Genomic DNA, 22,134 nt, shown 5'->3' on the forward strand with positions numbered 1-22,134 from the left:
AGGCTCCGAACATCATGCCAGATTACAGCTCAGACCTCATGGCCTGTGACACATCCTGGGACTTAGCTGTTAGAACCTCAAGTTTAGATTCTTGTCTGCTTAAACCAAACTAGGCATTTCTGAATAATTTCCTGCCCTCCACCAAACCATCTGCAGAAAGGAATTAATCTGAGTCGCTGCCAACCACAGAGGAGTTCATTCACTGACCCCTCTTGTAACCGTCCCTTCTTTATACCCATCAATACTTGCTCCCTTTCACCTCATGCTTTGTGACTATGAATAGAGTTGTTTACCTTGAAATCAGGCCAAGTCCACAGAACTTTTAACTGTATTTTCTGTTTTACAAATTTATTTCACGGAGTTCTGGTAGCTCTCTCTAACATCTTTACTAGAGAGAAAATGTCGCTTCTGTTCTAAAATCATGACTTGTGCTGAGCGGTAAATGTTTGGGACAGTCTCCCTGAATCAAGCAGCCCACCCCTCAGCTCTGCTTGTCTTTCTCCATTCAGCCCCCTCGCATTCCTTATTCTTTGGACTGTCAGCTTGTTCTCTGGCAGTTATCCTAACACTCAAAGAGGGAAGGGGGCCTGAGTGGTTTTCCCTGTAGCCAGTCGTAAGCATGCTTTTGTCTGCCATGTGCTTGGAGAGCCTCATCTCTGAAATGTTCCCGCTCTGCTGAGCTTCCTCTGTCCGTTTCTTCCCTGCGCAGTGGTAGGGTGAGGCATTCTCCCCTTCCCTCTGCTGCATACGCTTCCAGCCTGTGTTGCTTTGAGCATTCAGATTGAGTTGCTCTTGCATTTGTGATTCTTGGCTCAAGTCCCTCTAGAAATCATATTACTATTCTGAGTTCAGGGAGGGCTGGAACAGCTACTAAGAACAGAACGCATTTTAATAACATTCAGCACACAAAAGCCAGAGAATTTCTGCCAGAGGCCACCTTCGTACCTATACTTGTCCCGTATTCCATCCCTTAAGAACTATACACAGTGGGGTGCTACACTGTATAGTTTATGTGCCCTGCTGTCTACCAAAGGGCCTGTATCATCAGATTGTTTTGGTTTGCACATGCTTCAAATTTGAACTTAAATAGCTCTTCAGAACATTATCGAGGCCTTTCCCCAGAATTAGTATCTATTCCTTTATTTCATTCACCATTTTCAGATTGTCTGCTACGTGCAGGCCTTTTGTTATGAGGCAATATTGGTATACAAAAAAGAATTCACCAAGGAGCTTGAAGAACAGTTGGGGAATTAAACATAAAACCAGCTATTGAAAGGGGACAAAATGAATACTGTAGCAGTTTACACTTCTAACCAGGGATGGCATTCCAGAGAAAAGGGGCTCAACCGTGAAGGATAAGAAAGATAGAGAAGAAAGATGTGTAGCAAGTGAGATTGTCCACATTCTAGAATGAGAGAAAAGGAAAAGCAAAGACAGGGAATGGCAGGTATGTACCAGGAGATGAAATTGGAGCAGTAGCTCCCATGCCAAAAAGCTTAGTCGTTTATTTTGTAGGAAGGAAATCATTTAAGATGTTGGAAGAGGAGGAGGGAACTGTTCCAGCCTATTTTAGAAAGATTACTCTTACACCAGGGTTGAAGTAGTTGTGAAGCTATTGCAAGATGGTAGAACATGAGAGCTTGAATTAGGATTGTTAACAAGGATATCGGAAATGAAAAAACTAGGCTAGATGTGGTGGCTCACACCTGTAATTTCAACATTATGGGAGGCTGAAGTGGGAGGATTGCTTAAGGCCAGGAATTGAAGAGCAGCCTGGGCAACATAGTGAGACTTCATCTCTTTAAAAAAAAAAAAAAAAAGGCTGGGCAAGGTGGCTCATGCCTGTAATCCCAGCACTTTGGGAGGCCGAGGTGGGCGGATCACACGGTCAGGACATTGAGACCATACTGGCTAACACAGTGAAACCCCGTCTCTACTAAAAATATTTTAAAAATTAGCCTGGGGCCACCTGTGGTCCCAGCTACTCAGGAGGCTGAGGCAAGAGAATGGCATGAACCCGGGAGGCAGAGATTGCAATGAGCTGAGATCACGCCACTACACTCCAGCCAGGGCGACAGAGCAAGCTCCATCTCAAAAAAAAAAAAAAACTTAGCCAGGCGTGGTGGCGCTCTCCTGTAGTCCTAGCTACTTGGGAAGCTGATGCAGGAGGATCACTTGAGGCCAGGAGTTAGAGGTTACAGTGAGCTGTGATCACTCCACTGAACTCCAGCCTGGGCAACAGAGCAAGACTCTCTTCAAAAGAAAAAAAAGAAAGAAAAAACTAAATTAGAAGAAACATGATCTGGAAAGAGCATTAATAGGAAACTCACAGAAGAAGTGGCCAATAAATATATATTTTTTAATGTTTTACCCCAGTTTTTGGCTTCACTACAGATGGGAAAACTACAAATGAAAACAGTGCTGTCATACTGGGAAGGTTGGGATTGGTTGGTTTGTTGGAGTCCCCAGTATGTTCAGAGAGTGGGAAAATGGCACCCTTATTTCTTGCTTATGGGCTGAATATCAGTACAGCTATTCTAGAATGGTCTGGTTACTTGTCAAAAGCTTTACACAGGTCTATACCCTTTGACTCGGGAATTTTAAGTAGAAAATCATAGACATGCAAAGATTTATGTATGGGAAAATATAATACATTAATATTTATAGTAATGAAAACGAGAACAAACTAAATGTCTATTGGAGTTAAATAAATTACAATATATTAATAAAATGGATTACAATGCAGCCCATTATAAATTATTTTAGAAGAATATTTTATCACATGAAAAGCTGTTTAATTATTGGGTGAAAAGAACAATTCAGTAAATAGTATGAACAGTATGATTTGATGTGTAAAGGGAACATTCACCAAGAGATGTTTATCAGGCACTGGAAAGATGTGAGTCTGAAACTCAGTAGAAAAAGAAGCTAGAGTTATAATTGTGTAGATCCACCTTCATAATGGTTACGTTTAGATGATGGGCATAGAAGAGTTATTATGCTAGTTATTATACATGTGATATTTTCTGTGATTAAAAAAAAATTTTAAAGAACACCTACCTCAAAAGAAATAAATTTGAAAGAAAGTGGATTAAATGTGTTAATCTCTAAAGCACTTAGAATAATACTTGGCCCATAATAAATGCCCAGTAACTTAGTTGCTGTTATTATCACCCTCCCCCCTTTTAAAGCTAAAGGTAAACACGTTTCGCTAAGCAGAGGATCTAAGAGAGAACAGTGGACAGTCTCCTTAGACCTCAGGAAACCCCTGCACGTGTGAGACTGAGCAGAAAGAAGAACAACACCAGGGCAGGGAAGAAATGTTGGGGCAGGCGGAGGAGAGCCAGAAACATGTGGGTGTTGGGGGCCTCTAGGGCAGACAGCCTAGCAGATGTTTTCAGGGTCAGATTGGATCGTACAGTTAGATAATCCTTGGGGGTCCTTGATGGGTTTTTTTCTGAAGTTTTGAAATTATAACTTGCATGCAGAAAAGTAAACAAATCCTATGTGTATAGCTGAATTACACACTCATATAGCAAATTCTTGGAACAAGCAGCAGAATGTTACCAGTGCCGAAGCCCCTTGTCATCCTCCTTCCAGTCACTCCTCATCCTCCAAGGATAACCTGACCTCAAACACCACAGATTAGTTCTGCCTGTTTTTAAACTTCCTATGCCTGGAATCATACCATACTCTATTGTGTCTGGATTCTGTCATTCAACATCATGTTTACGAATTGTATCTGTTTTGTTACACATATAGTTCATTCATTCTCATTGCTCTATGATATTCCATTGTATGAATGTGCCACAAATTGTTTATCGTCTATTTATCATTCAGTATGGACATTTGGGTTGTTCCCAGGTTTTAATACTCTTATCAGTGTCTTCAGGTGAATTTACATGTACCTACAAGTCCACTTGTTCAGCTTGGCATTCAACTTTAGTAGATACTGCCAGATGTTTTTCTAAAGTGGTTATGGCCATTTACACTCCCACCGGGAGTGTAGGAGAGGCCAAGTGGTTCCACGTCCTTGTCAGCACTTGATATTGTCTGTCTTTTTAAATTTTAGCCATTCTGGTGGTCATTTAGTGGTATCTCCTTGTGATTTTAACTTGTATTTTCCTGATGACTAATGAGTTATCCACCTTTTTATATGTCTGTTAACCATTTCAGTATACTCTTGTGGTCATTCAAGTGTCTTGCCTATTTTTCATTATTAACTGTTGTTACTGCTTTATAGGAGTTCTTTATATATTATGGATATGCATACATCAGATATGTATCTTCTCCTGTGGACTGCCCTTTCACTCTCTTAATGGTGTCTTTTAAGAGACAGAAATCCGGCCGGGCGCGGTGGCTTACGCCTGTAATCCCAGCACTTTGGGAGGCCGAGGCGGGCGGATCACGAGGTCAGGAGATCGAGACCATCCTGGCTAACACGGTGAAACCCCTTCTCTACTAAAAATACAAAAAATTAGCCGGGCGTGGTGGCGTGTGCCTGTAGTCCCAGCTACTCGGCTGAGGCAGGAGGATGGTATGAACCCGGGATGTGGAGCTTGCAGTGAGCCAAGATCGCGCCACTGCACTCCATCCTGAGCGACAGAGTGAGACTCTGTCTCAATAAAAAAAAAAAGAGAGAAAGAGAGAGACAGAAATCCTTAATTTTAATGTAGATCCAGTTTATCAATTTTTTCTTTTTGTGATTATTGCTTTTTGTGTTCTGTTTAAGAAATCTTTACATTCCCTAAAGATGGTCTCTTACATTTTCTTGTAAATGCTTTATTGGTTTACCCTTCACATTTATATATGTATTCATCATGAATTGATTTTTGTTAATGGCATGAGATAGAAATCCAAATGTGTTTTGCATATAGCCCCACCATTTATCAGAAAGACCATCTTTTCCCAATGCACAGTCAAGTGGCCATATACGTGTAGGGTTTTTCCGTGTTCTCTTTTCGTCCCATTGGTCTGTGTGTCTGCTCTCGTGCCAGTGCTATGTGTGTGCATTGCTGCCGCCTTGCAGTGACAGCCTTCTTCCAGAGAGGAGCATTTGTATAGCTTTGTTCTTGGCGGCCGTCTTGGCTGTTCTGGGCTCTCTGCATTTCCACTTACTCTTTGGAATCAGCTTGTCTATTCACATACACACCTGCCAGTTTTGATATGGCTTGCATCGACTGTATAGATTAGTTGAGGCAGAATTCACACCTTTACAGAAATGAGGCTTCCAATCCTTAATCATGTTTATTCCTCCATTTAAGACATTTTAACTTCTCCAAATATTTTATGGTTTCAATATAGAGGCTTCTGTAATCTTTCGAGAGGGCAATTTCAGTGAAATAGCAGAAACTAAATTCTCAGTTATTAAGGAGAGAACTCAGAAATGCAGGTAACACATGTAGACTATTCTTTTGAGAAATTTGGTTACAGGAAGAGAAAAGTTGCTACTAGCTTGTGAGATGCAGATTCCAAAAGTCTTTTCAGGACGGGCAGGATTCAGTGCCCTCAGAAGCCATAGTGAAAAACCAAGGGAGGGGTTGGAAACAGAGTTCACTGAAGGGACAGAGACATGGAGAGTTAGCTCAGGAGTGTGGGTGCTCCTGAGGCGTGTGGAACCCTGCTCGCCTGGAGAAGCCAGGTGGGGTCACTCTGAGGCAGGACGGATCCAGACTCCCCGGGTGCCCATGTAGTCAACAGCACGGAGCTGTCGTGAGCCGTGCCCCGTGCACTGAGAGCAGCAGCAAGCCCTGCTGCCCTCACGCCTGTCCTCATCCACACCTCTAAGCCCCTGGAATACAGCACATGTTATTTTAACAAAGCATGTTCCATTTTCTCTACCGAAGGTGTATACTTGTACATGTGTCATTCCAACAGTCCTTTCCTCCAGAGTATCTTAGTTAAAGTAAGGTTTGGTGGAAAGGGGCTTTTTTTTTTTTTAAAAAAAATAAAATATTGCAGTGCCCAGGAGGCTTGAGGAATATGTTGTAGTAGAAATGCTGTATATAGAGGAAACTAAGGTGCTGAGATACGAGACTTCGTGCTTAAGTTATAGAAAGGGCTGGCAGAATTCATGGGAGCAAACTTGTTTTGCAGTTTAGTGAAAATCGGTTTACTCTGGAAGTGTTTTTCGATGTTTTGTTATTGTTTGTTTTTAGATACAAGGTTTTCAGCACACACACAGAAGATGGCATCTGCACATCTAGGGAGCTGATTGGGTAAACTTCAGTGCTGCCCGTAATTATGGTGTTTCTAAGAAAGTAACCAAGAAGCCAGTATTTTTCACTGTAATAGTTTCAGTGGTGGGATTACTTGCCAGTATTAGAAAATGGAGAATGGGAAATGGAAAATCTCATTGGATTACTCCTCCTTACATTACTGGGTTTGGATTTGTAGTCTTAACAAGGCAATAAATGGAAGGGGAAAGAAGGAATCAATTCATTGTAACTAGAATGTAATGAGCACTTTCATTAAGTCACAATTTAATTTGTACTCTTTGGGAAATTCTTTTCTGGTTTTAAGCCTAAAGGGGCCGGCCTTGAAGAGGAGGTGAGGAAGATAAGCAGGTGTGGGAGGGGGTGTGGGTAGCGGGCAGGGGGTTGAAGAGAGCAAGAATATCTCGAGTAATACCTGTTAGGGGAAGTTTCAGACACTAAAATACATCTTTCCCAACTTATCCACAGAATCCATTGCATCCCAAAGCCATGGAAAAACTGCCTTTTTTCATGTGATGCTCATGGTAAAGAAATGCAGACGCCCCCAGACGTCCCCCTTACTCTGGGCGGTCTGTTGCAAGCTCCCCAGTGGATGCTGAAACTGTGGATGGTACTGAAGCCTATAGATGCTGTTTTCTTCTATACATATATACCTGAGATAAAGTCTAGTTTATAAATTAGGCACAGTAAGAGATTAATAATAAAATAGGACAGTTATAACAATACTCAGAACAGCATGCACTGTAAAACTTATGAATTGTTTATTTCTGGAATTTTCCATTTAATATTTCCAGATCGCAGTTGACTGACGGTAATTGAAACCGTGGAAAGGGAAACCATGGACAAGGGGGCGCCGCCGTATTTTAGTATAAGGAGGTACTAATCCATTTCAGGTTGTGTTTTCGCACCTGTGCTGTATAACACATTGATCTAAGTTTTTAGTTTGCTTTCTTCACATCGCCTCTCTTTCCTAAGCAATCTAAAAGTTTTAACAACACATGCCTGTACTCCTTTGACTTCAGAATGACTAAAGCTTTACAATCAAAGTCAACAAAATAAAAATCGCATTTTAAAAGTAATCACGGTTACACAAGAGAAGTTGATCCTTGAGATTCTTTCAAGCCAAGAAAAAATAGAATGGATCAAGCGCCAATGAAATCTGTCCCTGCTCAGCTGTGCCCACATGTAATACTGCTTTCAGATAAAATGTGAACCATGCCTAATCCCTGGAGAACAGAGAAGGGCCTACCAGATGGAAAGCAACTCCAGCGAGTGAAGGAACACTTCCTTCTCTAAACTTTTCGATTCTGTGATTCCCTCTATTTTTAAACACCTTTTCCCAGGCGTAGCACACATTAGACCCTGGAAAAAGCGTAGCCTTGTAGTCTGCCTCTGGTTTTTTTTTCTCCTTAATCTTATTCCACCATTTCTTGTTACACTTCCTCCTCCAGCGCTAAATCACTGTCCCCCTTCTTGTTTACACCCTCCTGGCATGTGTAGGTAACAATCACATTTCCCTGCCCTTTGTTTTTACTTAGTTCGGGTCTCCATGTTTAGTTTTTCTAATCCTGCCCATAAAATGATTCTTTCAGCTTCTTAGTCCTGCTGCCATTTTTCTTTGAACTTACTCCAGTTTGTCTCCATTTTTCTGGTAATGAGGTGTCTGAAACGGAACACAGTGCCCTTAGGTGTGGCCTCGCTGAAACTGTGTAATGGAATGGGGGTCTGCTGAGGAGTGATGCCCGTGTCTGGCCAGCCCGGGGGCCTTTGTCTCTCTTGAAGAGCTGGAATCGCTTCCATCAAGATCCGGCGATTCCTGTGCTCCAGAATTGCAGTGAGCAGCCCAGTGCCTTTCCTCCTTTGTGCCTCACCTCATACTGTGTTTCCATTTGAACTGACCATTTTCTGTCCCCTGCTGTCAAGAAAATACCCGCCCCCCCAACCCTGCCTTCCTTTCTGTCCAAACTACTGAAGGCAGTAGCATTTTATCTCTACCTATTTGTGGCAGTTACTACACAGTGTTTTGCATAGAGCACTCAGTCAATTTTTTGAAGAGTTTTTTTGTTTGTGTTTTTTTTGTTTGTTTGAGATGGAGTTTCGCTCTTGTCTCCCAGGCTGGAGTGCACTGGCGCGATCTCAGCTCACTGCAACACCCACCTCCTGGGTCCAAGTGATTCTCCTCCTCAGCCTCCTGAGTAGCTGGGATTACAGGCACCTGCCACCACGCCCGGCTAATTTTTTTGTATTTTTGATAGACGGGGTTTCACCATGTTGGGTAGGCTGGTCTCAAACTCCTGATCTCAAGTGATCCACCTGCCTTGGCCTCCCAAAGTTCTGGGATTACAGGCGTGAGCCACTGCGCCTGGCCAATTTTTTTATAGTTTTACTGCGATATAATTTACATACATACAACTCACCCATTGCAAGTACATAATTCAGTAGATTTAGCGTTCTCAGAGTTGTGCAGCCATCACCATAGTCAATTTTTGAACATTTTTGTCACCCCAAAGGGAGGCCCCCACCTATTAGTCACTGCCAATCACCCCATCCTACCCCAGTCCCAAGCAGCTGCTACTCCTACTTCCCAACTCTGGATTTGGCTACTCTGGAATTTCATCAAGAATGGAATCAGGCTGGGCATGGTGGCTCACGCCTGTAATCCCAGCACTTTGGGAGACCAAGGTGGGCAGATCGCTTGAGCCCAGGAGTTCGAGACCAGCCTGGGCAACATGGCAAAACCCCATCTCTACAAAAAAATACAAAAATTAGCCAGGTGTAGGGGCATGTGCATATAGTCCTAGCTACTTGGGAGGCTAAGGCAGGAGGATCACTTGAGTCTGGGAGGTGGAGGGTGCAGTGAGCTGAGATCCTGACACTGCACTCCAGCCTGAGCAACAGAATGAGACCCTGTCTCAAAAATAAAAAAAGAATAGAATCATACAAGACGTGGTCTGTTGAGACCGGCTTCTTTCATTTAACGTAATGTTTTTATATACTTTACATAGTGTAGCTTTACATAATGTCACGTGTCAGAACTTCGTTCCTTTTTATTGGCCAGTTGGTTAATACTTTTTGAGTGGATATTTTATACACTTCAATTTTTCCCTCCTTAAGGTCGTAGAGTATCAGAATTATGCCTGTAAAAGTATATACAGTTTTAAAAGGTATTTATGTTATATATTTTGGTATATTTCTTATTGCAAAATTGATGTTGCTTGTGCTATAAACAGTACAGAAGTATGTAAAGTAAAAGTAAAATCAAAACTCCTTCCATCCACTAAGAGCTTTTTTTTTTTTTTTTTTTGGAGAAGTCTTGCTCTGTCACCCAGGCTGGAGTGCAGTGGCGTGATCTCGCCTTACTGCAACCTCCGCCTCTGGGGTTCAAGCTTTTCTTGTGCCTTAGCCTCCCGAGTACCTGGGAACTACAGGCACTCACCACCACGTGTGACCGATTTTTTTTGTATTTTTAGTAGAGACGGGGTTTCACCATTTTGGCCAGGCTGGCCTCAAACTCCTGACCTCACGTGATCCGCCTGCCTCGGCCTCCCAAAGTGCTGGGATTATAGGCGTGAGCCGCTGCGCCCAGCTTCAATGAGGTCTTTAAAAAATCTTTATTCCAGCCGGGCGTGGTAGCTCACGCCTGTAATCCCAGCACTCTGGGAGGCTGAGGCGGGCGGATCACAAGGTCAGGAGATCAAGACCTTCCTGGCTAACATGGTGAAACCCCATCTCTACTAAAAATACAAAAAATTAGCCGAGCGTGGTAGCGGGCACCTGTAGTCCCAGCTACTCGGGAGGCTGAGTCAGGAGGATGGTGTGAACCTGGGATGTGGAGCTTGCAGTGAGCCGAGATCGCACCACTGCACTCCAGCCTGGTGACAGAGCGAGACTCTGTCTCAAAAAAAAAAAAAAATTCTTTGTTCCTACAAATTGCCTTAGTAAACATACTTGTACATACATTCTTCAGTTTCTTACTGGTGTTTCTGTTGAACATACTCTAAAAGTAGAATTATTTGGTCAAAGGACATATACAATTACATTTGGCTGATGAGAGCAAATTGCTCACCTCCCTACAATTGTCCCACAGGTCGCTGCTCTGCTGTTCCCACTTCCCATGCCCTAGCCAACTCTGTAGTTTATATTTCTTGTTCGTTTGTTTGTTTTGAGTTTTTCTTTTCCTTTTTTTTTTTTTTTTGAGATGGAGTCTTGCTCTGTTGCCCAGGCTGGAGTGCAGTGGCGTGATCTCGGCTCACTGTAAGCTCCGCCTCCCGGGCTCAAGCAATTCTCCTGCCTCAGCCTCCTGAGTAGCTGGGACTACAGGTGCACGCCACCATGCCCGGCTAATTTTTTTGTATTTTTTTTAGTAGAGATGGGGTTTCACCATGCTAGTCAGGCTGGTCTCGAACTCTTGACCTCGTGATGCGCCTGCCGCCTCAGCCTCCCAAAGTGCTGGGATTACAGGCGTGAGCCACCGTGCTGGGTCTTGTTTTTCTTTTTTTGAGACAGGGTCTCGCTGTGTTGCGCAGGCTAGAGTGCAGCAATACAGTCGCATAGCTCATTGCAGCCTCAACCTCCTGGGCTCAACAGTTCCTCCCACCTTAGCTTCCAGAGCGGCTAGAACTAGAGGCACGCACAACCACACCTGACTAATTTTTTTATTTTAATTTTTTGTAGAGATGGGGTCTCGCTGTGTTGCCCAGGCTGGTCTTGAACTCCTAGGCTCAAGTGATCTGCCTGTCTCAGCCTCCCAAAGTGCTGGGATTACAGGTGTGAGTCCCCAAACCTGGTCAAGTTTATATTTCTTTTTTTTTTTTTTTTTTTTTTTTTTGAGACAGAGTCTCACTTTGTCACCCAGGCTGGAATGCAGTGGCGTGATCTTAGCCCACTGCAACCTCCACCTCCTGGATTCAAGCAATTCTTCTGCCTCAGCCACCCAAGTAGCTGGGATTATAGGCGCCCGCCACCACGCCTGGCTAGTTTTTGTATTTTTAGTAGAGACAGAGTTTCACCATATTGGCCAGGCTGGTCTTGAACTCCTGACCTTGTGATCTGCCCACCTTGGCCTCCTAAAGTGCTGGGATTACAGGCGTGAGCCACTGCATCTGGCCATATTTAATTATTAGTGAAGTTGGGTATTATTTTTGTGTTTGTTAGCCATTTGTATTTCTTCTGTGAGTTTTTTGTTCATATTCTCTGCCTGTTTTTCTATTAGGTTAATAGGTTTTTAGGCTTATGGTACCACTTCATAATACAGTAATGTCAATCCTTTGTCTTTTTGTTTTGTGTTTATTATGTCTTTCAAGCCGTCATTTGTACTTTAATTAAATTTATAGCTCTTCTGTCTCTATACAGACATTTTAAATTTCTAAATAGTCCAACTTACCCTTTTATTCCTTTATGACTTCTGAATTTAAAAGCACTTACCCTCCTCTCCAAAATAAAGCTAAAAATACTTTTCTGTCTCCCATCCCAAGATTATAAAAAATATGCTCTTAAATTTACTTTCAGTGTTTTCACAGCATAGGTTTTAAATATACTTCTTTAACCAGTTTGGAATTTATGTTGCTGTATGGTATAAGCAAGAATACAACCATAAATGGGCCTAGTTGACCCCGTACAGTTCATTGACTTCATATGCTTCCTGGTCATATCCTAAATCCCAGTCATTTAATGGTATCAACTCAACACTCTTCTAATTATTGTACTTTTAAGGCATGTTTTGTTTGGTAAAGCAAGTCTTAACATCACTCTTCTTTCTTTAAAATATTTTCTTGACTCTTCTCTATATTTATACTTCAGGATAAATGTTAGAATCCATTATCAAATTCCAAAAAGAACCTTTAGGATTTGTTTGGAAATGTGTTATACACACAAATACACACATACGTAAAGCCTCAAGTAATGCATGATAAAATATATAGCAGTGGTTATCTCTAGATGATGGTAATATTCTAGGTGATTTTTTTCTTGTTTTTTTTTTCTTTATTTTCGAAAGTTTTCACAATATTTGTGAAGCACTTTTTATTTTATTTTATTTTTGAGATAGAGTCTTGCTCTGTCGCCCAGGCTGGAGTACAGTGGCACGATCTCGGCTCATTGCAACCTCCGCCTCCCAGGTTCATGCAGTTCTCCTGCCTCAGCCTCCTGAGTAGCTGGGACTACAGGCATGTGCCAGCATGCCCAGCTATTTTTTGTATTTTTAGTAGAGACGGGGTTTTGCTGTGTTGGCCAGGCTGGTTTTGAACTCCTGGCCTCAAGGGATCCGTCCACCTCAGCCTCCCAAAGTGCTGGGTTTACAGGCGTGAGCCACTGCACCCGGCTGTGAAATCACTCCCGGCTGTGAAGCACTTTTTAAATTGCAGAAAACTCCTGAAAAAAATGTTCTTAAACTAAGTTATATCCTTCAGTAACTTCATGATTATCTACTTAACATAACAGAAGCCCAATTAGAATAAAGACTATTTCATGGGAAATAAATAAGTGACTTGTAGAGACTGAAGAAGAGTTACCTGGCTCAGAATATAAACTAGAATTGTCTGGAATATTCCTGGGAAGGATCCAGCTGGAATCAAGCTACTGAAGCAACACCACCCCATAACCTTTTCTGTAGCTTGGTTGATGTCAGTTCTGCTGAGACTTTAGGGTTTGTAGCCTTTTCACTTAGCAGCATTCCTGGGTTGTTTTCTCTGCAGCTGTATTTACAAGGTACCCAGCCTCCTAGCTTTTCCCGTTGAAGAGATTCTTACTCATGTGACACAGCCAGAGTTTGGGGTGCACCAAGGCAGCATGATCTAAATCGGGCCCCTCAGTGTCCTGGTCTTTTAGTCAGCATTTAGCAGAAGGAAGATTGCTAGGTCTATTCTTAACTCTTTGATATATTTAAGAAGCACTGTGCTCATTCTTGACTCAGAGCATCTAGATTCTTTCTTTTCTTTTCTTTTTCTTGCCCTGTCTTATGGTGCCAAGCATCTAGATTTTTTTTTTTTTTTTTTTTTTTTGCCTGTTTTAAGATGGAATCTCAGCTGGGTGTGGTGGCTCACACCTGTAATCTCAACATTTTAGGAGGCCGAGGCAGGAGGATCACTTGAGGCCAGGAGTTCAAGACCAGCCTGGGCAACATAGTTAGACCGCACCTCTAAAAAAAAAAAAAAAAGAAAGAAAGAAAAAGAAAAGAGAAATACAAAAATTAGCCAGGCATGGTGGTACACATCTGTAATCCCAGCTACTTAAGAGGCTGCAGCAGGAAGATCACATGAGGTCAGGAGGTCGAGGCCACAGTGAGCCTGATCAAACCATTGCACTCCCCCCAGACAACAGAGGGGGACCCTGTCTCAAATTAATAGAAAGAGAGAGAGAGGAGAAGGGTAGGAGGCAAGGAGGGAGGGAGGGAGGAAGGAAGAAAAGAAGGAAAGAAAAGAAACAAGAAAGAGAGAGAGAGAAAGAAAGGAAAGAAAAGAAAGGAAAGAGAGAAAAAGGCCAGGCGCGGTGACTCAGGCCTGTAATCCCAACACTTTGGGAGGCCGAGGCGGGCGGATCACAAGGTCAGGAGATCTAGACCATTCTGGCTAACACGGTGAAGCCCTGTCTCTACTAAAAATATAAAAAATTAGCCGGGCATGGTAGCAGGCGCCTGTAGTCCCAGGTACTCGGAAGGCTGAGGCAGGAGAATGGCACGAACCTGGGAGGCGGAGGTTGCAGTGAGCTGAGATCACGCCACTGCACTCCAGCCTGGGTGACAGAGCGAGACTCACGTCTCAAAAAAAAAAAAAAAGAAAAGAAAAGAAAGATAGATAGATGGGGTCTCACTACCTTGCCCAGGCTGGACTCAAACTCCTGGGCTCAAGCGATTCCCCCACCCTCAGCCTCCCAAGTAGCTGGGATTACAGGCATGCACCACTGTACGCAGCTCCCTTTTTGCTTTTTAATCTGTATGCTCTTGCTGGGTGATCTTACCCATTTAGTAACAGAACACCTAATATTTGTCAAGCACTTTATATGACTATCTCATTAAATCCTTAAAACAGCCCTATAAGGTAGGGCACAGGAGCTCACGACTGTAAGCACTTTGGGAGGCCGAGGCAGAGGCAGGATTACTTGAGCCTGGGCGTTCAAGACAAGCATAGGCAATATAGACTCCCATCTCTCCAAAAAATTAAAATTTAAAACATTGGCCTGACATGGTTATTATTGCCTCATTTTACAGATGAGGAAACTGAGACTCAGACAAGTCAAGGTCAGATGAACTGATTGGCAGAACTGACCTTGAAACCCAGGCAGCCTAACTCCAGAGCCTATATTCTTAACTAGACTTTATATTCCATTTTTAATTTTCCTCCTTTCTTTCCTAAAACCTGCTGTCTCCTTCGTTCTTGGTCTTATTTGTCCAATATCCCCAGCTAGAATTGTCAGAAATGATTCTCCAGTTCTCCCTTTTAGTCCTGCCTTTTGAAGAGGCTCAGACCTGTGTGTTCCTTTCCACGTCCCTGACCCTCCCTTGCATCAGCCCTGCCTAACCCCCACCTGGGCTGGGAGCAGGAGCTGCCCTTGGTGGACTCTTCCTTCTGCTCAGTCTGAGAAAGTGGCGATGCTCATGTCACTGTACCATTTAAAACTGCGTGGACTCCTTTTTTGTGGTTGTGGTTTGGTTTCTAGGCAGATCACACTGGAACGCCCTCACTTCACGTGCTCCGTCTGGCCCTCGCGTGTGTTTTCAGCTCCATTTCCCGGCATTCTCCACCCACTCCCTGTGCCTTACATTCCTGCCATCCTGAGGCTTCCCTTTTCGCAAGATCTGGGCCAGGCCTGTCCCAGCCCCACGCATCAGCCTTTGTTCTTCTGCGCTCAGCCTCCTTTGTCTTTGGTCTCCCAGACGGACTCTAGTCAGCTCTGAAGATCCAGACCCCATGCCTCTTTAGTAGCATTTCCTCAGACTCCTCAGGGTGAGCAGACACTCTTAGGGCTGCCACAGCACATGCTCAAGCCTCAGCTGCGGCCTCACTCTGCTGGGTGGTCGTTTATCTGTTTACGTGCTTGTCTCCATTAACCTAAATGGGTCTTCAGGACAAGGACCAAATCCCTTCAGCTTTCAGCACCCAGCACAGAGTAGCGCTCAATAAATGTTGGTTAAAATGCTTGAAGGAATGTGAAAGAGGCTGTTAAAAACAACAGGAAGTTAGAAATATACTTACTTCTAAGCAAAGGGATTATCTTGTGTTTCTCAAAGTCATCTCTTCAGCTAAATGAGCAGGCCTCAGGTGGGTAGGCTCATGTACCGGATGAAAGCGATACACGGCAAATGGCGAAGTCCTTTAAATTCTGAGTTCCCTTAGGGCGAGGGTCGCTCCACAAGGTTAGGGTCCTCTCTGAGATCACCGTGCCCCTCTCTCCTGCTCTCATGCACGTTCGTGAGCCTGTGACTTGGTGGAGAGAACATTCTGTTTACAGTGAGAGGCCAGGGCTGAAGTCACAGCTCTGCAAAAATGACCAGCTTTCGGCCTAGAACCAGTGACTCACTTTTTGGGCCTCACTTTCATGAAGACGCATTTGATATTTGCTTTTACACTTTTCTTATGGTTAATTTTGATGCAGAGAGACTTCACATACAGAGTGTCTTTGTCATTTATTGATGAAAAATAATTCTTAGCTCAGTGCAAATGGGATTGTTGTATCTGAAATCCATCTCTCCTTTCCCTTTCAGCTTCAGGATGAGTTAGAGAAAGGTGAACGGGACAATGCAGAACTGCAGGAGTTTGCCAACGCCATTCTTCAGCAGATAGCAGACCATTGTCCCGACATCCTAGAGCAAGTGGTCAATGCCCTGGAAGAGTCCTCTTGACCCTGCTTTATGGGGAAGCCTGAGGTAGTCAACCCAGGAGCCAAGAAAGGAGAACTACGAGGAACAGGTGCCCAGAACCTTCTTGGCACCAAACACTACAAACTTCATCCCAACTTGCTCACTTGAAGAAGTGTGATTCCAGCACCGTTTCTACATCTGCCATCTTACTCTGCCTTTCTGCTTTGGATGTGGTCTCTACACTAACCTTCTTGATGTCCAGGGTAGATAAAAGGTCGAATCTCTCTGAAGAACTGCCACCTGGTCATCAGCAGTGGAGAACTGTGGGAGCTGGTGGCTCTGCCCTGACAGAGAGCCATGGAGCAGAGGAGCCTCTCACCTCCTGTCCTCTGACATGAGAATGAAACCAGGAATGGACTTGGAGTTCAACAGGCTGAGAGGATGCCTCCAATGGACCAGAGAGCTGAGTGTTGTAATATCACAATAGGTGCTTTCTCCTAAAAGGGTAAAAAAGAATCTCAAAAAGATTAGAAAAAGAGAAGGGGGGAAGGGAAGAGAAAATCGACTCTTCTTTTTACTGTCTCTTCTGCTTACTTTCCACATGAGATGCTTTGTACCGGGGAGCTGTGAGCAGGCCTCACGATGGCTTGGGAGCACTCGTTCTCCCAAGGTCTGAGTCTTCACCCAGCCCTGCGTGTCTGTCCCAGCCTTCCTCACTCTGTTCCTCGGCCAGTTAACAAGAAGATGGTGTGAGGTGTTCTCCACCAGTCTCTCCTGTTTGAGACTGTTGACGTTATCATACTGAGGTGTTAGATCAAATATCTCTAATTGAAGAACATGTGAGGTTGAAAGAGCACCAGCCAGGGCAACATAGCGCGACCCTGTCTCTACAAAAAATTAAAAAGAGAACATACAAAGTTGACATAAGAGACCCTGTTGTCCCCGCCTGCAGCTTTGCCCCAGTAACAGATGCCCGTTCCTCTTGGGCTGGTTTCCCCCGAACACCTCCAAGAGGCTGCCTGCCTTCCCAGCACCCGTGTCCTGAGCTCCTGCAGCCCAGTGGCTGCTGAAGTTGTGATCCCTCACTCACCCTGCTAGCTTTGCCCTTGACTCATCTTCTCTGAACCTCAGCCTCGTGCATTGCCTGGAACCTTCTTCTAGCATAAATGAAGGTTTTTCCTCCTACACACATTCCTTCCTCGGTTATTTCATTCAGAGAATATTTATGAAATGCCTACTGTGTGCAAGTCATCCATCCTTGAAAAGGCCACTTCTCAGTGAGGGAGAGATGTAGTGGATTCTGTGAGACATACCTGCTGGAGTTGAAGCAGTAAATAGCATGTCCTTCCCCTCCCCGATCTTAAGGTGTGTTTTCTAGAAAAGTTCCCTAATGGAATTCATGAGTTTGGGGGGGCTCAGTCACCCGCTTGCCTGTAGGATTCCATTTGATGATTCTGGATTTTTGCTGTTTGTTATTGCCCTTAGAGGGGCTCTGAGTATCTACTTGTGGGTGGCCATTTCCTGACATCTGCATGTACCTCGTGGAATTCAGCCAGCTTCATGTTGCAAATCAGAAAGCTGACCCCAAGACTGCAAATCAATGAAGGTATTGGCATTGTTAAGGACGTAGCGTAGACAACAGCAGTCGTAAATAATTAGGCAGGAACTTAACCCAAATACCACCAGAACCCAGCAGACACTCACATCTCCTGATAAGAGTTGCTGGACTCGATGTTTTCGTTTTGCATTTTCTCCTCTCCTTCCCCACTTACTCAGAGAATTTAAAGTCTGTAGAGTCAGCACAGCCCCATCAGTCCAGGAACTTCCCACCACCAGCCCTTGACTGTCCCATTAACTGACATGGTCAGATTTCCAGCTCCCCCTACTCCCTGCTGTGAAACAATCCCTCTCCCTGTGAGAGGAAACTGTGGAGCGTTTCTTATCGAAGGTTAAATGGACTCTGCTCATAAACCTCTTACTGAGATGCTTCCTGATAGCCAGGCTGGCCAGAGAGGGGTGCAGGGGTTAGATAGTAAGTGGTGGTCGTTTGTGGTCAGTTACCTCAATTCTGTTCATTGCAGTGCCCGTAAACCATGTAGAAAGCTCCCAGCACTGAAAGGCAGGAGTGTTAGCATCTCGCTTTATCCACCATAACGTAAAGAACTGGGGTGTGATAACAGCCTTCACGGGGCCACAGTGGAACCAAGACAGCAGGCGAGGCCATGCCTAAACAAGTGGTCTGGCACGGGCACTGGCCAGCTGCTCTCTCCAAGCAGGTGCCCCAGATCCCACCCACGTGGACTTTCTCATCAGGTGCAGCACCTGCCACTCTCAGCCACTGGGTGTGTGACTCTCCTCTTCATCTCAGCATTCTCCATCACTTACCCTCCAGAAAAACTGATGGAAGGAAGCCCTCTGTGACACTGCGTCTGAGAAGAAGAATTTCTGGGACAGATATCATCTGTCTGGTCTCTATGAACAGCAAGGAATCTTCTTGACCGTTCTTGGGCACTGGAGACTGGCTAAGAGTTCAATAATAAACATGGCCTGCCTTTGTGCTGTAGGGCAGAGTGGATGCAGTTTGTAGCTTTCAGAGTATCTCATTGAGTCTAGATCATTGAACCAACACTTAACCAAATGTCCCACTCCCATCACACTAGGACTTGTCATTCCATGCCCCTCTCCTAGCGGTCATGGTTTCATACGGTCATACAACTGCTACTGAAGTTATATAGCCTTGAAAACTCGTGCAGGTTGCCCTTAGTTTTCCCCAAACCCCTCCATCGGCAAGTCTAGTTGCCCTTTAGCACCTAAAGATCTGCACCCCAAATCAATGTCACCATAAAGAGGGCAAGAAGAAGAGTGGGTGTGATCCCAACGGGGTTTTGTAACCGAAGAAGCACAGTGTGAGCTTCTCATCTTTTCATATACCTCTAACCCCCGGTACTCATTGAATCATTGATGAGGTATCTTAATTGAGATTTGCAAGGACTTTGATACCATTTGAAATGGAAAAATTTTGAACGGGCTTTAACATGTTTAAGAAATATGGATGGGGCCGGCCACAGTGGCTCACACCTGTAATCCCAGAACTCTGGGAGGCTGAGGCAGGCGGATCACCTGAGATCAGGAGTTCGAGGCCAGCCTGGCCAAGATGGCAAAAACCTCGACTCTACTAAAAATACAAAATTAGCCAGGTGTGGTGGCGTACGCCTGTAATCCCAGCTACTCGGGAGGCAGGAGAATCGCTTGAGCCTGGGAGGCAGAGGCTGCGGTGAGCCGAGATCGTGTCACTGCACTCCAGCCTGGGTGACAGAGACTCCATTTAAAAATATATATATATATATATATATGGATGGGAATCACCAAATTCATCTCAGCTCTAACCTTTTAACCTTTGTCCTTGCACTTTACAATCTAAAGATCTACCTGTGGCTCTCAGACTTCCTCACACTTGGGTTTTAGAAATAACTTGTAAAGCAGACTGGACCCAAGGCCGCCTTCAGTGTCAAGAAGGGCATTGTGACTTGCCCCTCGAATTCTGTCCATTGAAGTCTGGTTTTCCATGAGGAACTTGCGGGCTCACCCACCCCTAGAGTGAGAGAAGAGGAAGGCGAAGTCATCACAGACACGGTCTTACCCACCTGCTGAACTAATCCCTCCACTATTGAGGGTCAGGGTTGTGAGGCAACCATCATGTGTCACCCCAAAATATAAATGTTTCTGAGCCGCCCATCCACTGGCATTTGGATTTGCTGCCAGAGTCCTGTTCCTCCCAGAACCATCCCTCCCTCCTGTTGACCATGTTACTTGAGTGTAGGCCCGGTGTCAAGACCCTCAGAGTCTTTGAGGAAAGAGCCAAGCAGAGAAGACCTCACTGCGTGGAGTGTGACACCACATGGCATTTCTCAAGCCCAGCGGACCCCGTGTCAGCAAATACCAGTAATTTAACATCTGCTCCTGGCCGCCTCTTCACCTGCCTGGGTTCGGAACTGAGGAGGAAGGTTGAGAAGAGACTGCAATGCAGCAGGTGCCCTCCGCAGAGTGAGGCCGCCCGTCCATCACTGCCAGCCCTGGGCTGCTCAGGAGGGGACGTGAACCACTCAAAGGAATGTCTTAAAGAGGATCTGGAGTTTCCCCCATGCAAATTAAGGAAGAATTAGGCAAGAAAAGACATACGTTACAGGGAAATCCTTCTGAACAAAATGGCTGTCTTCACCTACTCTTCAGCAAAAACCGTCTCCAGACTTTTTAGTGTCAAAAATGTAACCAACTGTCTCCTGATTTTTTCCAATGTGTTTGGCAAGTGCTGTGGCCCTGTTGTAGGTACTTCTCCTGACTCTTGGGGGAGAAGTGGTTTTAGGGATTGATTTGGGGGAGCGGGTTTTTGTCACATCCCACCTCCTCTCTTCTTTCTCTGCTTGTCGATATTGTCTGTGTGATTCAGAGAATTGGGGCACTTACATTGTGTCTGTTGTTGAGATTATTAAAAGATTAAAACGTAGTTGTAGAAATGAAAAATTAAAGAGCTGTGTTTTAAAAATGCAAACCAATATCTTGTTAATAAAGGAATTCAAGCTATGGGGCAGCCACACTCCCCTCCTCCCAGGCTGGCATAGGTGGCCCTGGGCTGGCGGCTTAGGAAGCGTGGAGCACACTTAGGGTAGTGCCTGCCTGGGCAAGAGACACCTGCCGAGCAAAAGGAACGAGAATCTGGGGCTCAGAGCCTCGCAGTTGTGCCAGGATTTTCCTATACATGTTCAGGACCTCTGGGTAGAGGTTTCACAGTTTGTGACCCCATAACCACCCTCACCCGACGTGGGTTCTAGCTCAGTGTGCCTAATACTGCATGGTAACCTGGGCTTGACCCTGAAGCCCCTGCCTGGCAGGCCACAGGACCTCTCCTGCCCACTTGGTGCTATCTCTTCCAGTGACCACCCAGCACGGGCGAGCACTGGCCAGCCTGGAGCCTGCAATCCAGGTGGAACAGACTGTCCTCCATGTCAGTTCCTTCTGGCTTCGGGCCCTCAATTCTTTCCCTTTGAGCTTCTTTAGACCCCAGATCTCCTAGGCCCAGGCTCTCTCTTGACCCCAGAGAAGCCACTTTCAGGAAAGGAAGTGAACCCTACTGAAGCCAGAGAATCCACCCCAGCCAAAGCAGGCCCTCTGGGTCCAGCCCCTCATTCCACACCACGCCAGTATTGCATCCATCTACTGCAGCTACACATCCTGAGGGCAGCACCACCCACTCTGGCCTGCTGGCCCATCGCAGGACTAGCCCGGGCACCTGCCGGGCACTGCAGGATATCCAGTGGGGCCTGTGACTGCTCCCTGATGCGTCAGAAGAGAAGTGTTGCACTTTAGTGGAGGAGCTGAGGAGCACCTGCCCCCTTGTAGCTTGAGTTCCTTTTGGTAACAGTAGCAGCCTCCATGGTGGTGTCTGGGATGCACATGCACCCGCTGCCTTCAGCTGTATGTGTGTGTTCCTGCTGGAGTTGTGTTACTGACAGGATAATGACATTACAAAGAAATTGTGTTATATTCAACTTTGCCTTGATAATTATTGTAAACACTTTGTTCATTTTTTCTTTTTTATTCACAAACTAAATCCACCAGGAAATTATAAAGTTATTTAAAAACCGTGCTGTGTCCTTCTTTGAGTGTCACCCAGCTGATCATCCAGGCAAGGTGTGTCCCCAAATGCTAGAAAAGATGGACAAGGCCTGCAGTGCCCAAGAGGCCAACTCCAATGGCAGGCAGCCCGAGGGCCAGGGGTCCCAGGATTTACGGTGGGTGTGAGAGTCACCACACAGCCCTGACGGGCATGGTGCCACATCCCCCAGCCCGCTGTGACCTCGGAGGAGTGAGCCTCCTTTCTCTTCCCGCCTGATCTCCGGGTTTGCAGCTTTTAAAGTCAATTCCCGGTTCCCTTTTTCCTTCTTTCTACCCTCAGCCCCGGGCCAGGTTATCCGTATCAGGTCTCACTGTTCCAGAGCTTAGAGTAGGTGCCCAGCGCTGAGGGATGGTGCTGCTGTTGTACAAAGGTGGAAGAGCCAGAAGGGCGGCCACCAAGGGAGGGCTTTGCCCAGGACTGGGACTCAAGCTTCAGCAGGGCGCGTTCTGATG

The 22,134-nt window shown here is 45.2% G+C and overlaps 1 protein-coding gene across 12 annotated transcripts in view; it reads left to right on the plus strand.

Annotated features, from left to right (window-relative positions):
• Positions 1–21,651, plus strand: part of ERC1 (ELKS/RAB6-interacting/CAST family member 1) — a 535,420-nt gene extending 513,769 nt beyond the window's left edge. For all 12 annotated transcript variants that reach the window (XM_055095228.2, XM_055095230.2, XM_055095233.2 and 9 more), the window contains one exon: positions 15,913–21,651. In XM_055095228.2, coding sequence (XP_054951203.1) covers positions 15,913–16,050 — 138 coding nt within the window. In that variant the 3' untranslated portion in view covers positions 16,051–21,651. The remainder of the gene's footprint in view (positions 1–15,912) is intronic.
• The last annotated feature ends 483 nt before the right edge of the window (positions 21,652–22,134 follow it).

This window comes from Pan paniscus, chromosome 10 (genome assembly GCF_029289425.2).
Source record: "Pan paniscus chromosome 10, NHGRI_mPanPan1-v2.0_pri, whole genome shotgun sequence".
In the NCBI taxonomy this organism is placed as follows: Eukaryota; Metazoa; Chordata; class Mammalia; order Primates; family Hominidae; genus Pan; species Pan paniscus.